The sequence below is a fragment of the Zea mays genome, chromosome 7, assembly GCF_902167145.1.
Source record: "Zea mays cultivar B73 chromosome 7, Zm-B73-REFERENCE-NAM-5.0, whole genome shotgun sequence".
NCBI lineage: Eukaryota > Viridiplantae > Streptophyta > Magnoliopsida > Poales > Poaceae > Zea > Zea mays.
The window spans coordinates 3,781,257-3,795,743 of NC_050102.1; the positions used below are offsets into that span (position 1 = coordinate 3,781,257).

General features: G+C 48.1%; 1 protein-coding gene and 1 long non-coding RNA gene across 2 annotated transcripts; both read left to right on the forward strand.

Annotated features, from left to right (window-relative positions):
* Window positions 1-429: 429 nt before the first annotated feature.
* On the forward strand, window positions 430-6,483 carry LOC542255 (rough sheath 1). The gene is made up of 5 exons (NM_001111861.2): window positions 430-1,086; window positions 1,298-1,408; window positions 1,516-1,663; window positions 5,555-5,808; window positions 6,014-6,483. The coding sequence occupies exons 1-5, from the start codon at window positions 751-753 to the stop codon at window positions 6,218-6,220; spliced, it is 1,056 nt and encodes a 351-aa protein (NP_001105331.2). The 5' UTR covers window positions 430-750; the 3' UTR covers window positions 6,221-6,483.
* Window positions 6,484-7,712: 1,229 nt separating this feature from the next.
* On the forward strand, window positions 7,713-8,760 carry LOC109940902 (uncharacterized). Its single transcript, XR_002263633.1, has 2 exons — window positions 7,713-7,931; window positions 8,058-8,760. It is a non-coding gene; the product is annotated as an uncharacterized lncRNA (long non-coding RNA).
* Window positions 8,761-14,487: the final 5,727 nt, after the last annotated feature.

Here is a 14,487-nt window from a genome sequence, read left to right on the forward strand (position 1 = left end):
CCCATATGCGTGTGACGCAAGACTACCGTCGAATGTTTTTGCATATGATATGTTCCCTTTTAAGATATATAAAACTTGTTACAATAATAGAGTTGTGCAACAAATAACTTTTAAGATAGCAATGATTTTGTTTTTGCAGACAACGATATGTTAAAGGAAGCAGTTAATACTCAAAATATATTTTATATTGGTTTTCTATACTGGAAACACTTTTAACATCTGTATGGAGGGTTATTATTGTCCTTTTGGTTTAACCTAGGCATGCATGTTCATTTTCTCATGGAGGAGCAGCCATACGTACGTGGATATAATTTTTTTTCAGATGAATACCCATACGGCGGCATACGTCCCGTGCTGCCGCTGCTGCAGTGAGATTTGACGCGAGAAAAGAGGTCGCCACCAGCCAGCCATCCACATTCCGATTCCACACAGGGCCGGCAGTAGTGCACAGTGCAGCCGCTGCTGCTCTGCCCTCTACGGCTACGAGTGCGAGGAGCCGAGGACACCTTTCCCTTTCCCTTCCACCTCCCCTCCCCTCCGTCTCTCGTCCCCATTAATATCTAGCCGCCTCTCCCCCCGTCTCTTCTCCAAAACTGTGAGCGAGAGGCAGGGAGTGCGCTCGACGGCCGCCGCCATTAGTGATTTAGTGTTGAGAGAGGGAGAGAATCTAAAGTGACCGGACGCTGTCCTTCCTTGCTGATCGGCGACACGGTCCATCCCTCCCTCGCTCGCTAGGGTTCCTTTTCGTCCATGGATCAGAGCTTCGGGAATCTCGGGGCCGGAGCTGGGAGCAGCAGCGGGGGCTCCAACTCCAAGGCGGCGGCAGCCGCCGTGTCCTCCTCGTCTTTCCTGCAGCTGCCGCTGTCGACGGCGTCCCCCGCGTACTACGGCGCGCCGCTCGCGCTCCTGCACCACGCCGCCGCGGCCCCGTCGTCGTCGCAGCAGCACCAGCAGCAGCAGCACCACCACCACTACGCCAGGCACGGCGCCGAGATGTCGGCAGCGGAGGCCGAGGCCATCAAGGCCAAGATCGTGGCGCACCCGCAGTACTCGGCGCTCCTCGCCGCCTACCTCGACTGCCAGAAAGTACTTCGCTTGAGCTACCCCGACCCCGGCTGGCGTGACCTGCCGTCGGAAAAACCGCATCTTTTTTTATATCTTGATTCGTGAAGCGAGATTTGCTTAATTTGATGCGTAAATCTATCCACGCCTGTCGCGTCCTCACGCTCACCCTCACAGTCACAGGACAGCACGGTGGCTATGAAATGATGCGCGCGCTGTGTCTGTGTGATTGCAGGTGGGCGCGCCGCCGGACGTGCTGGAGAGGCTGACGGCCATGGCGGCAAAGCTGGACGCGCGCCCGCCGGGCCGCCACGAGCCGCGCGACCCGGAGCTGGACCAGTTCATGGTCGGTTCCCATGATCCCGTCCCCGTTCATCAATCCACACAGCCTGCTCGAGTCTAACCTATTTTCATCTCTCTCTTCCAATCCCACGCATGATTGCTCGCGTGCAGGAGGCGTACTGTAACATGCTCGTCAAGTACCGGGAGGAGCTCACCCGGCCGATCGACGAGGCCATGGAGTTCCTCAAGCGGGTGGAGGCGCAGCTCGACTGCATCTCCGGCGGCGGCGGCTCCTCCTCAGCGCGCCTCTCGCTCGCCGGTAAGATAGATGGACCGACCGACCGATCGGGGTCGTCTTGCTGCTCGATCCCTCCTCCTTCCGCTCTCGCCGGCACCGCTCGTACATGGCATGGCGGCGGTACGTACGGCGGCCGCGTGTTTTTATATCGCCACAACCACACATACTAGGATGAGGATTGCCGCATTGGGAATGGCTGCTTTCTAGATAGTGGGGGTGGATGTGGATCATTGCCATTGTGAGCTAGTAGCTAACCTGCACCTGCCCGCCCTTCTGACCCTTCCCTCGCCATTACTTTAATCACATCCTCCTAATTAAAAAAATCCAATTAACCACCAATCAGATAACCCCCAGCACGCGCTAATACATAGTCTAATCACGAAAGGGTTAGCCACGGGATGAGCTTTTGGTTGGCATCGAGGGCACAGTGAGGCGCCGTGTCGCATGGCCAGAGCCTCCTCTCGTTCCTCGCCATTGTTTAATCACCATCTCCGCTGGCATTATCTTATCCTATTATTATTAATAATATTATTACCTGATGGGTTGGATCCAGCACAAGCTACTCCTTGACTGCTCTCTTTAGCCTTTCTTTTTCAACTGACAATTGACAAGTGACAGCAAGCTTGCTTGCTTGCCTGCCTGCCTCTGATGTTGATTATTTAGGGTTCCAACTTCCAAGGCATGAGAATCCGTCTGTTTCGTTTCGCTCGTTACATCTTTGTGTGTACTGTGTAGGTATAGCTGCTGCTGCTACTCTAGTCGTAGCTAGCAGCATCCCGTCTCTCCCGTCCCATGCATCTCTTCTTTTCTTGCATCTCAGCTGTACAGTACTAGATTAGAGACAGATCAGAGGTGCATTGGGAAATGGTGCCATGGCTGACCTGTTCTTCTTCACCTGTCTCAACTGTAGTACTCCTACTCCTACTGCCATCGTGCTGGGTTGCAGCAGCACAGGCGTCTCAGTGTGTGTGTGTGAGAGAGAGATAGTCGCCGTTCGTGTCTTCCGGGGGGTGCTGCCGGCCTGCTTTGCATCTGGACGTGCAGGCGGTGCAGCTACTACAGTGTATTTGCAGATTTGTGTTTATGCTACACAGGGCCAGGGGGGAGATCTGTGTGGAACTGTTCTACGCCACTCTGGCTGTGCCAAGCTGTGTACAGGAGCATAGGCCGCTGATCTATAGATAGGCGTCTTATATTGGTTTTAGTGCATGTTCAGATATTTCCTACAACAGAAATCACCCCGAAATCTCCAGTCTCAGAAAGCTGCTATGCCTCAGCCACTGATGGTTTAGCTTAGTTATTGCACCTGTTTCTGAATCGTGAAATGGTAGGATCTAATGTATCTGTGTTGTGTCTTTTGGTTCAGTCCGGATTAAAGCTAGTTGTTCGTAACTACCTCAATTGCAATCTATAGAGACAAAATATTGTATAAATAGTAGAAACTATTTCGGGTTAAAGCCTTCACTTCAGATTAAAGCTAGCTGTTGGTACTGCTGCAGCTGCAATCCATATAGACAAAACATTGTAGAAACAGTAGAAGTCCTTTCGGATTAAAGCCAAGGGAACAACTTGGTAGTGTCATATTGGGAGGTCAATTTAAGATTACTGCATGTAGTCAACATTAGATGCTTGAATAGGAATGTCCGGGCTCTGACGTAAAGTTTCAGCTTTTCCACCATTCTGTTTTAACCATTCGAATAAATAGTAGATCTTATATTGTGCATCTGATAATGCATTTGTTCTTTATCCAGAAGTTGGAAAGTAACCATTCCTGTCACAAAAATTCCATTCCCCACATGGAGGGTTGTTTTCATGCATACCTTAGAACTAGTCTGTTAATTGGCAGGATTCATCATTTCTACTCATTCAGCAAGAAAGTGTATTGGCTATTCTGTTAAATAATTGTTTGTTTTTATTTGCTACTCCCTCTCTGTCTTCAAATACACATGATTGAAAGTTCGTCTGAAGTCAAAGTTTGATCAATTTCATAGGAAAAAAAACATATATTTGTCCCATCAAATTAGCATAGTTGGATACACTATGAAAATATGGTTTCATATTATACTTCTTTGATGTGATAAATATTAGTGGTCGTCTCTATAAATTTGGAAATCAGGATAATCTGACTTAGGACAAAATTTGATCCCTTACATTTTAGGATGTAGTGAATATTAGTCATCCCGCACCCAAGCTATAAAATTAGCTAGTGATAATTTGAGCACTGGATTTACTTTTTGTATGGATTAATAACATATGAAACTAGCTTAAGAACGTTGATAAATGTTATATATGTGTTGAAGCATAGGTGAAAGCTGGATTTATTTCCGTTATCTAAAAATATGCGTTGAAGCATAGGTGTGCACTGCCCACCTTTCCCACTTAGCTTAGGATTTTTGTGTAATTTGTTGGTATATGCAGATAGTATATAAGGGTCTGTTTGGTTTGCTCCCCACCAAAGCTGCCTGACCCAGGCAATGCTTCTAGACGTTCGATTTCGATCGGGGCTAGAATCAGGAGCCTGGCAGGCAAGTTCATGCGAGACCGTGTCCCAAACAGACCCTAATTTAAATCTGCCTTATTTACATGTTTTAGAGGTTCAGCGGAGTTTCAATACCATTTTATCAGAACATAACCCATATTTTATCTCTTATTATGATCTCAATTCTGATTTAAAAGCTAATAGTTTATGCAACCAAATTAATTGGTGTACAAATACTGCCCTTGTTTTCCTGCTATCTTCATGCCATGTATAAAATGTTAATGCTAACTCATGTTTTATAATTATTGTGATGCATATGAAAAAATAGACACATAGAACAAGCAATAGTATACATGGGAAATCGTGTGGCAGAACCACAGCTATTATACTAAACATACACTCTTTAAAATTTTTATACCTGTTGAAAGACCACAAGACAGCCCTTTCTGTAAAGTATTTTTTTCCTCTTTGCTGACAATACATGGAAAAAGGATGCATGAACTTTCCTTGTTGAGTATCATGTATAATATGATATTGTGTATGATTCCATCATCGCTCGGCCAGCAAACTCTGTCACGATACCCTTATTAAAGGGTCACTTTTCCTACCCATCATTTGAAATGAAGTTATGCCCATATATATCATTGTTTATTTTCAACGTCATTATTCACTTACACACTGCTGCTGAGATACTTGTATTCCGCACCTCAAAAGTTGATTGATCCAATTACAATCGTCTGATTTTCTTTATATTTCCATTTCTGTTTTCCAAGTATTGCCTTTCTTCAGATACATTATTACCTGGAACCTTTCTGCTTAGAACCAACTAAAACTGTCTTACATCTATTGAGGTTTTCAATGATCATTGTTTGACTTAAACTAGAACTTTCCTGAAACTATGTTTGATGCAAAATGTATGCATATATCTATTACAGTTGAAAGTTTTTACTAGTTGTTCTTGCTACTTTAATTTTCTCTCGTTGATTTCTGATGATTCTGTTATCAATTTCATCAACAAAGTAGTTGGCGAGTTGCGACATTGCATTATTTCATAGGTATCATGTATGACTGGGCAGGTTCATGTAATGACAGGCCACAAATTTATGGTCTTCACATTCTTGATTTCATCTGGTCTTTTTTGTTTTCTTGTGTCAATCATATATTAAATGCTCTTATCTTACTACTTCCATTGGCAATATTCTAATCGTAACTGCAGCCACACTATTATATTGCTGTTCTAAAATTCCACTGTTCGACCTACCCTAGCATTTGATATTATTCTCTACACAGAGTTATGGGCTTTCTGATGTGGTCACTTGATCGGTAGCAGTCCAACGTGGACGAAACTGGAACACTTTGAAATTTTGACAGAATAATAAACCTCTGACTGGAATCATGCATGTGATCTCACCAAAAACTAGCTTTGTCTGCAGATGGTAAATCAGAAGGTGTTGGCTCTTCTGAAGATGACATGGACCCGAATGGTCGCGAGAACGATCCGCCGGAGATTGACCCACGAGCGGAGGACAAGGAGCTCAAGTACCAGCTGCTGAAGAAGTACAGTGGCTACCTGAGCAGCCTCAGGCAGGAGTTTTCCAAGAAGAAGAAGAAAGGGAAGCTCCCAAAGGAGGCCAGGCAGAAACTCCTCCACTGGTGGGAGCTGCACTACAAGTGGCCGTACCCTTCAGTAAGATATACTATCTGATATCTCTCATACCATACATTAATGCTCATATGTATAAAGAACAAACACAACGCCATCGTCCATGTCATGATAAGAATGATAACACATTTCCGTGACCTTTACGCGATGTTAACACTGCTTCAGAACCATGAACTGAAGCAGAATGTATTGTATAACATTGTTACTGATTTAATGTTTGTTCGAGCAGGAGACGGAGAAGATTGCGCTCGCAGAATCAACGGGCCTAGACCAGAAGCAGATCAACAACTGGTTCATCAACCAGAGGAAACGGCACTGGAAGCCATCGGAGGACATGCCTTTCGTGATGATGGAAGGCTTCCACCCGCAGAACGCCGCTGCTCTGTACATGGACGGGCCGTTCATGGCCGACGGCATGTATCGCCTCGGTTCATGAACTACACACTTCCATGGACGACTGTGGGGGCCTATCCAATCGTCGGACCGTGGGAGTATATTTCAGTGTTGCGGTGCAAGGACATTGTTGTGGAATTTTTGTTGCTGATTGCCAAGGGGTGGGTCGGTCGATGTAGCGTCTATGCATGGCTTGTAGTTCTCCTGTAATGTTGTTGTTAATTTCCGCTTGGCGGCTTGTAATCTAGGTGTATCTCTGGAACTTGAATCCTGGGTGATTAATCCGGCAAGCAGCTGCCTGTTTGTATGATTGTATGGTTCGGGTTGGTGGAACATGATGCATGCTAAGGCGTGGCCTGTCTGGATCAAAAAAAAAGAAGATGTCTTTTGTACCAGTGGAATGATTGGAACTTCAGATTGCTGAACATTTCCGATCTACATTCACTTGTTTGTTTGAAGCTCTGAAGATCCAGAAAGTCGACAGCGTTTATGCATGTTGTAGTGCTGCCGTTTCATTCGTGGATCTGGTGTAGTGGTACCATCTTTGTTCGTCAGCTTTCTTGTGAAAAAAGTTGTTGGCTGCTGAATGCTGATAGCATGTGGATAGATGGCAAGGGGGCATGGGGCAAATGGATTTTCAAAGGCAGTAGGGTCCTGACGAGAGAGCATCAGAGAGGGAACATTGCATATATTTCATGGTGGCAGTAGCGCAGTACCTCTGCAACGAGCTAGGTGGATGGAACAGTGTCCCGATCATGGCGACCATGTACAAGATCCCTCTCCGCTCCGGCAATCACTGGCGCTGCTGCAGCGTATTGCCCGGAGAATCATCCCGCTAGCTGTGGCAGTGGCCGCGGACCTAACCCAACCGCGTTCGTCCGTTCATGCGCACGGCGCAGGTGTATGTGTGATATGGTATGGTATCATACCCGATACTGTTCGTTACTGCTGCTGCTTCAGTTCAGCTTCAGCTCACCAACAATTAATAATGGTACCTGTGGTACTTTGGGGGCGGTGACAGTAACACAGGAGCTGAGCTGGTGCAGTGCCTGCAATGGACAGGAAATGCTCCAACTCCCTGGATATCATCGACATGCAGCATACATGTATACCCCTACCTCGATGGACGACGCAGACGCGCGCTCTCCTCATCCTGTCTGACAGACAGAAAGCAAAACGCTGTCGTTCTCGTTCCACGACGAGGACTGCAAACTGCAGAAAGCCACTAGCTAGCAGGATCGACGCTGTTGAAAGCACAGTGTGCTCCCCAACAACTGACGGTTGAAACACGCTGTAAAAAGGAGGATAGGATCACGTCGAGGTCGAGGGACGACGCTGCGCATATGTGACCGACCGTTCGCTGACGCGTCGCCGTTCATAGTACGTGTGTTTGCCGGGACAGACGGACAGTGAGTGGGAAAGCTACGGTTGCCTGCCCTGCTGGGAGGACGGGCGAGCTCGATCGAGGCAGGCGGCCATGCATATATATCCATCGAGAGCCAGGCAAGCTCGCACAGAAATGGAGAGTAGGTGTTAGACGGCCCGTCGTGTCACAGCACCACAAATATATAGCTCTCGCTCGCTTAACTGATTGACCGCGCTACTAGCTGTCAAGAACTCAAGATCCATCAGATCTTACAGAAACAACAGCCGTCGGCTTCCTTGTTGGTGTTACTGTTCTTTTTCCCCCCCCTTTCTTCTTCCGTTTGGGCAGAGCTGATCTGCTTGCTGATGGCAACTGTTGTCGGCAGTAGGTAGGGTAGAGCTATATATAGGGTTTTTTATATAATACTTATGTGCTTTATATAGTATATGCAGGCACCATTATGCTTGCTTTTTGCTGCCTGATTCTATCTACCTATCTTTGGTGTCAACGCAAGTTGGTGGGGGTGTGCGCGTGGTGCGTAATTGGATGGACTGTCGACCACTGCTCATGAACAGCTAGCGTCGTCGTCAGCAAAACAGCAACGGCCTGGCAACAGTCATCGCCAGAGATTGCAATCTCGTCTCGTCAGGAGGTTTTATTTAATCACCGGTTCAAGAAACATACGGAACACATACTGGCTGCGTCTCCGATCGAAACACACACAACACGCAGCACAGCTGGTGGCCACGCCGACCGTCGTCAGCACTCACTCAGCACTGCTCTGCCGACCACGGCTGCTCGGTCGTCGTCGTCACGGCGACCTGTGCAACAAGGCGAGTTGGAGTGGAATTTACCGTGGTTCCTCTGTGCCGACGCCGCCGGGTTACCGCGGCGGCGTTCACGTACGGCCAGCAGCGCCGCGCGCCCGCGCGGTGCCACTCCACGTGACGTGACCCTTGACGGGACGCGTTGCTTTGTTGCAAGGCCGAGAAGACGTGTAGCTGGGCTGGAATGTACTACATGGGTTGGCCCATACTCAATAAACCAGCCCAGGAGCCGGTTACCGGATAATCATATCGGAATCGGAACTGTACCGTCGTCTGCTCCTCTCCTTCAGTTTCGGTCTGCTTTAATGATACGACTAAACTTAGATACGCTATATATATTTTTTTTCAGTTGCCAATATTATGTTAGCATTACAAGAATCAGTTTCTAGAGTCGGGTCTTCCAACGGCATCTCTGTTCAAATTTCCCAAGATATCAACAAATTTTTTTTTGACAAAGAAAGGCTGCAGCGAAAACCCCACAACTATAGATTTTATTAAGATTAAAAACAGGGACTCCGGAGAAAGCGATAGTGAGCTTAAAGAGAAGAAAGGCACATAGAGACAAGTATTTTAAGTTCAGGGCTAAATCTGATTATTTGAAGTTTCGGCGTGGAATTGAAGCATGTCCTCCAGGAATTGAAGGACATAACAGATTCTCTAAAGATAGCCGAATTTTGTTGTTTCCAAATCTCCCAGTGTATACCCACGTAATTCCAGCATTCGGCACTGAAAGGGCACTCAAATATAGGATGATAAGTGGTCTCTTCGCAGTTCATCTCGCATAAAATACAACAATGATCATTATTTGGTAAATCGTAGCACTTTCTTCTTAGCAAATTCCTTGAGTTGATTATGTCCATGAATACTAGCTGTTCGAAACCAAAATAGCCGTGCGGACGGTCCGCGGTCCGGACTGTCTGCGGTGGTGGCGCGGACGGTCCACGCGTGCGCAGAGTCAGTTAGGGTTCCTAGTTTCTCGTGGGATTTGTTACCTAAAACCGCGGGATTAACTCGGAAATCAGTTAGAAGCGGATCCAGACCTCCCCCTTTATATAGATAAAGGGCTACGGCCGATTGAACCCCCAACAATCGATCAAATCAAATATATTACTCGTTTTTACCTTATGCATTAGGAGTAGTTCTAGTCTAGTTCTAGTTTAGCCCTAGTTTAGTATTCCAATCCCCAAATTCTCCGCCTCCCTTCGACTTTACGTCGATTAGAGGAGTCTAGGTCGGTCTACCCGAGCCTAGACAACCCCTAGGATCTCTCCTCCCCGACGGGGTCCCTCCCGGGAGCGAGATCCAGGCGCCGCCGGCGACCTTCGCCGCTCCCTGCACACGCGCGGACCGTCCGGCCCCAGGGCGCGGACCGTCCGGCCGTCAGGCAGGGAACGCCAGCCCCTGTACCAGGTCGCGGACCGTCCGACCCTTGGCCGCGGACCGTCCGCGCCTGTGCAGAGAGCACCGCCGCCGGTTCTTGTTGAGTGTTTGGCGTCCGAAAAAGGTGTCAACATACTTTTTGGCGACTTCGCTGGGGACTAGGTGTCCAGACCTGCTAAAAATCGGCCCATAGATGGCCGGTTCTAAGGATCACACCAAGATCTCCACCACCAACATCATCAAGCCGGCCATGGAGGCGCTCCCGGCTGATGACCAAAGGCCTTTTGAAGACCTCGTAATGCGCGATGAGAAGGAGGTGATGCGGCAATGGAACGAACAACGCGACAAGGAAGAGGCAGAACTGCTGCATAAACTCTCTGAACGACGCAAGGAGGCGGCGGACAAGTACTTGTCACACTTCACGGTAGATCGCCACCAGAAGATCGTCCGTCAAGGGGAGATCGATATGGAATCTCTCCTACCTCCACTTCAGGGTCCCGCTATAAGTACTCCAGATGTATCTCTTACGACTTTTATGGATCAACGAGGAGATCAGTTAAAGCAATATGTAGATGAATCTATTAAAATGCATTTACGTGCATACGAGAAATCAGCTGCTCCTAACTTTCCATCGCAAGAGTCTAATACAGTGCCACCCACGTCAAACACATCAGCTATAAACGGGTCACCCTTGACCCAACCATCATATGGTATGCCGATGCATGCTTTCGTGTCACCATCACAGCCGCAACCACTAGGCACGCGACAGGTACTAGACGTGACCAGACCGTCCGAGCATCATCTCAGATAGTCCGGTTATACCGCGGACCGTCCGGCGTATTTCGCCGGACCGTCCGACTAGATGCAGGCCCGCACACAAAACACTCAGGTCGCACCGTACATGGCCGGACCATCAGGGTACAACCCTGAACACTTCGGCCCCATCACGGACCGTCCGGTACATCACGTCGGACCGTCCGGATATGTTGCGGACCGTCCACCATCTTACGCCGGACCGTCCGGATATGGCATGAACCGACCAACGTATTACGCTGGACCATACGACTCTACACGAGTCCACGCGCAGACTGCCCAAGTCGCGCCATATATGGTTGATCCGTCCGGGTACAGCCCTGGACCATTCGGCCCGATCACGGACCGTCCAGTTCTTTATGACAGACGATCTGGGTATGAGACTACCCACGTAGCACTATATACGGATGGACAATCCGGATATACCTTTGGACCGTTTGGCCAGGTCGCGGACCATCCGGCCTCTTACGCCGGACCGTCCGGATATGCATACACAGAGCCGAGAGCTGCGCAATACGCACAGTTCCCACATTCATCGTAGCAGCATTATGGTGCCCCACGAGCAACACATTATAATCATACCATACCACCTCATGGACATAGGGCTGAATACTGTTCTGCCACAAGGGAGCCTGAGAGGTATAGGGCAGGAGCTGGTGACATTAATAGGACACCTAGCACACACCTCAAACATCCCTGGGAGGAAAGCCGATAGAATGATGTCAGGCAACCTGAGATTTCCACCCACAAACTCAATGGATGGTCGCCAGATATGGCGGAGAGGATCAGAGACGAGGTAGCCGGGATGTTCAGGGACAAACTCGGTGTTAGTGTGTCAGGTACAGGGCAATCGTATCGGAAGCCTTATATAGCCACCGATTCGACACCTTGCCATATCCACAGGGAACTAGAATACCAGACTTCTCTAAGTTTTCTGGTGAAGGTGGGAAAAGCACACATGAACATATAAGCCAATTCATAGCACACTTGGGAGAATTGGCTGATGGGGAAGCCTACCGCGTTCGTTTGTTCTTGTTGTCCCTTACTGACACTGCATTCGCATGGTACGCAGCCTTGCCACCAAACTCTATTAACTCTTGGGAAGAATTAGAGCAGAAATTTCATGAACACTTCTCAGGAGAACATGAATTAGAATTGGCTGACTTAGCCTCAGTCTGACAGGGGCCTGAAGAATCGGTTAATGACTATATCCGGAGATTCTGGGACCCTAGAAACCGATGCTTTCAGATCCATGTCGCAGAAAAACAATTAGCAGGGCTGGCTTTCAATGGGTTGTGACCCTACTTAAAAGAAAAATTAGATGGCACCCAATTCTTTTCGCTAGTGCACTTGCACCAGCGGGCTATGACCTGTGAAAGCCGAAGTAAGGAAACATCAAAATCGGCTAGTCATAAGATGCGTCTAGTGGGATACGATAATTCGGACGATGAATCCACAGATGTTTACACCGCCGAATTGGTTTGGCCAGGACAGGCTAAACCTTCAGCGTGTTCTACTTTACAGTCGATTCGAAAGAATCGACAAGAAGAAGTTAAGTTTACTTTTAATGTTGCCAAATGCGATAAAATATTTGACGAGTTACTGAAAAACGACAACATTAAATTAACTCATACTATTCCTCCTCCTGATGAATTAAAGAGGCATGCTTATTGTAAGTGGCATAATTCCTTTTCTCATGCCACCAATGATTGTAATGTTTTTCGTCAACAGATACAATCGGCCATAAATGAGGGTCGATTGGCTTTTCAGGAGATGCAAGTAGACACACAACCTTTTCCTGTTAATACAATAGAACTCAGATGCAAAAAGGTCTTGGTTCGGCCCGAAATGGCCGATAAAGGCAAAGGCAAGGGCATCGTCATTGGCGATCCCCGCATGTCATATATATCACAAAAGGAGATTGCTCGAAAGGCTTTAGACGAGAAGGCTAAAAAGTCCAAAGACGCCGGGGGGCAGGCACAGTTAATGAACCAAACACATCAGCCTAGCCCGAGCATCGTAGATGGTCCGGCACCTACGTGCGGACGATCCGGTGCTCATACAAACGGTCCGGCTAACTCAGCCAGACAATCCCCCTATGACCAAAGGCGTAAACCTCTACACAAAGCAAGGAAAAAGACGCAAGGTCAAAGCACATATAATCGGCTGATCAAAGCCGATCCTACTTTTGATCAGTTGCTCTCCAAAAATGATAGCAAAAAGACTGTTCCACGTGATCGGTCAACAAAGAAACCCCGGTCACCTGCTAAAACAAAACGGTTAAACAAAACGGCCCGAAAGGCGACACAACAAGCATCGCCTATTCATTCTATGAGACCAGGGTACTTTCCACCTATTTACTCATCATCGGTATATTATCCTGTTCAAACATGGAATGGCACGATGATGAATCCATGGTACATGTATAGTCCCTTTGTCTATCCAGACTGGGGGGCACCTCCATTCTATTCCTTTTGATCCATTGATCAAATGGTCATGGCTGAGAAAGATACAATCCGAAACGGCCTTTATATTGGTGCTTTATTGAATAATCTCCATATCGAAAAGCCAGCGACTTACATCAGGTTTAGTTCATATGCTTTTGGTTCGTCAACCTTCACCAAAAGGCAGGGGGCATATGTTGGAAACCAAAATAGCCGTGCAGACGGTCCGGCCCTGAGGCTGGACGGTCCACGGTCCGAACTGTCCGCGGTGGTGGCGTGGACGGTCCGCGCGTGCGCAGAGTCAGTTAGGGTTCCTAGTTTATCACGGGATTTGTTACCTAAAACCGCGGGATTAACTCGGAAATCAGTTGGAAGCGGATCCAAACCTCCCCCTTTATATAGATAAAGGGCTACGACCGATTGAACCCCCCAACAATCAATCAAATCAAATCCATTACTCGTTTTTACCTTATGCATTAGGAGTAGTTCTAGTCTAGTTCTAGTTTAGCCCAAGTTTGTTATTCCAATCCCCAAATTCTCCGCCTCCCTTCGACTTTACATCGATTAGAGGAGTCTAGGTCGGTCTACCCGAGCCTAGACAACCCCTAGGATCTCTCCTCCCCGACGGGGTCCCTTCCAGGAGCGAGATCCAGGCGCCGCCGGCGACCTTCGCCTCCCCCTGCACACGCGCGGACCGTCCGGCCCCGGGCGCGGACCGTCCGGCCGTCAGGCAGGGAACGCCAGCCCCTGTACCAGGTCGCAGACCGTCCGGCCCCTGGCCACGGACCGTCCGCGCCTGTGCAGAGAGCACCACCGCCGGTTCTTGTTGAGTGTTTGGCGCTCGAAAAAGGTGTCAACACTAGCCAAATGAAAACCTTCAACTTTTTGCAAACTTTGGACTTCCAAATCTAGAGAAAAGGAAGAGGTGACTGAACACATTGAAAGTTGCCATTGACCCAGGAAACAATCCACCAATCTTTTTCTCTCCTATCATTCTGGATCAAATTAACAAAGTTACATAATTCCAAATATTCCTCAAGAGCTTTCAGGGACAAAAGAGAATAAAAATTTTGCTCAAGATTTTGATTGCCAAGATATTCCGTGAGGGAGCAATCTTCCTTTTTAGCAAAAGAGTCCAAGCAAGGGTAAGTCTGTCTGAGCAGAGAGTTGTTCCATACATCCTGCCAGAGAAGAATGAAGAATTCACTTCAAGCAAAATAACTCACGTTGGAAGGCTTTCATTACTACCAATGCAAGGTATCATCAGTATATGGGATAACTGAGAAGCCTGGTTGAGTGTGAATCATAATGGGTGCCGCTATTATTAGCAATACTAGCAACCTTGTTGTCGGCGTTTCGAGACAGGGGGGTCCCTAAGCCGACGAGTGACTGTGCTGCGTGCCCCAGCCCAGATGGGTCGAGCGCGTGGGCGAGCGCGAAGGGGGGAGAGGCGAGGTGGCCGGAGTCGAGCGTGAGAGAG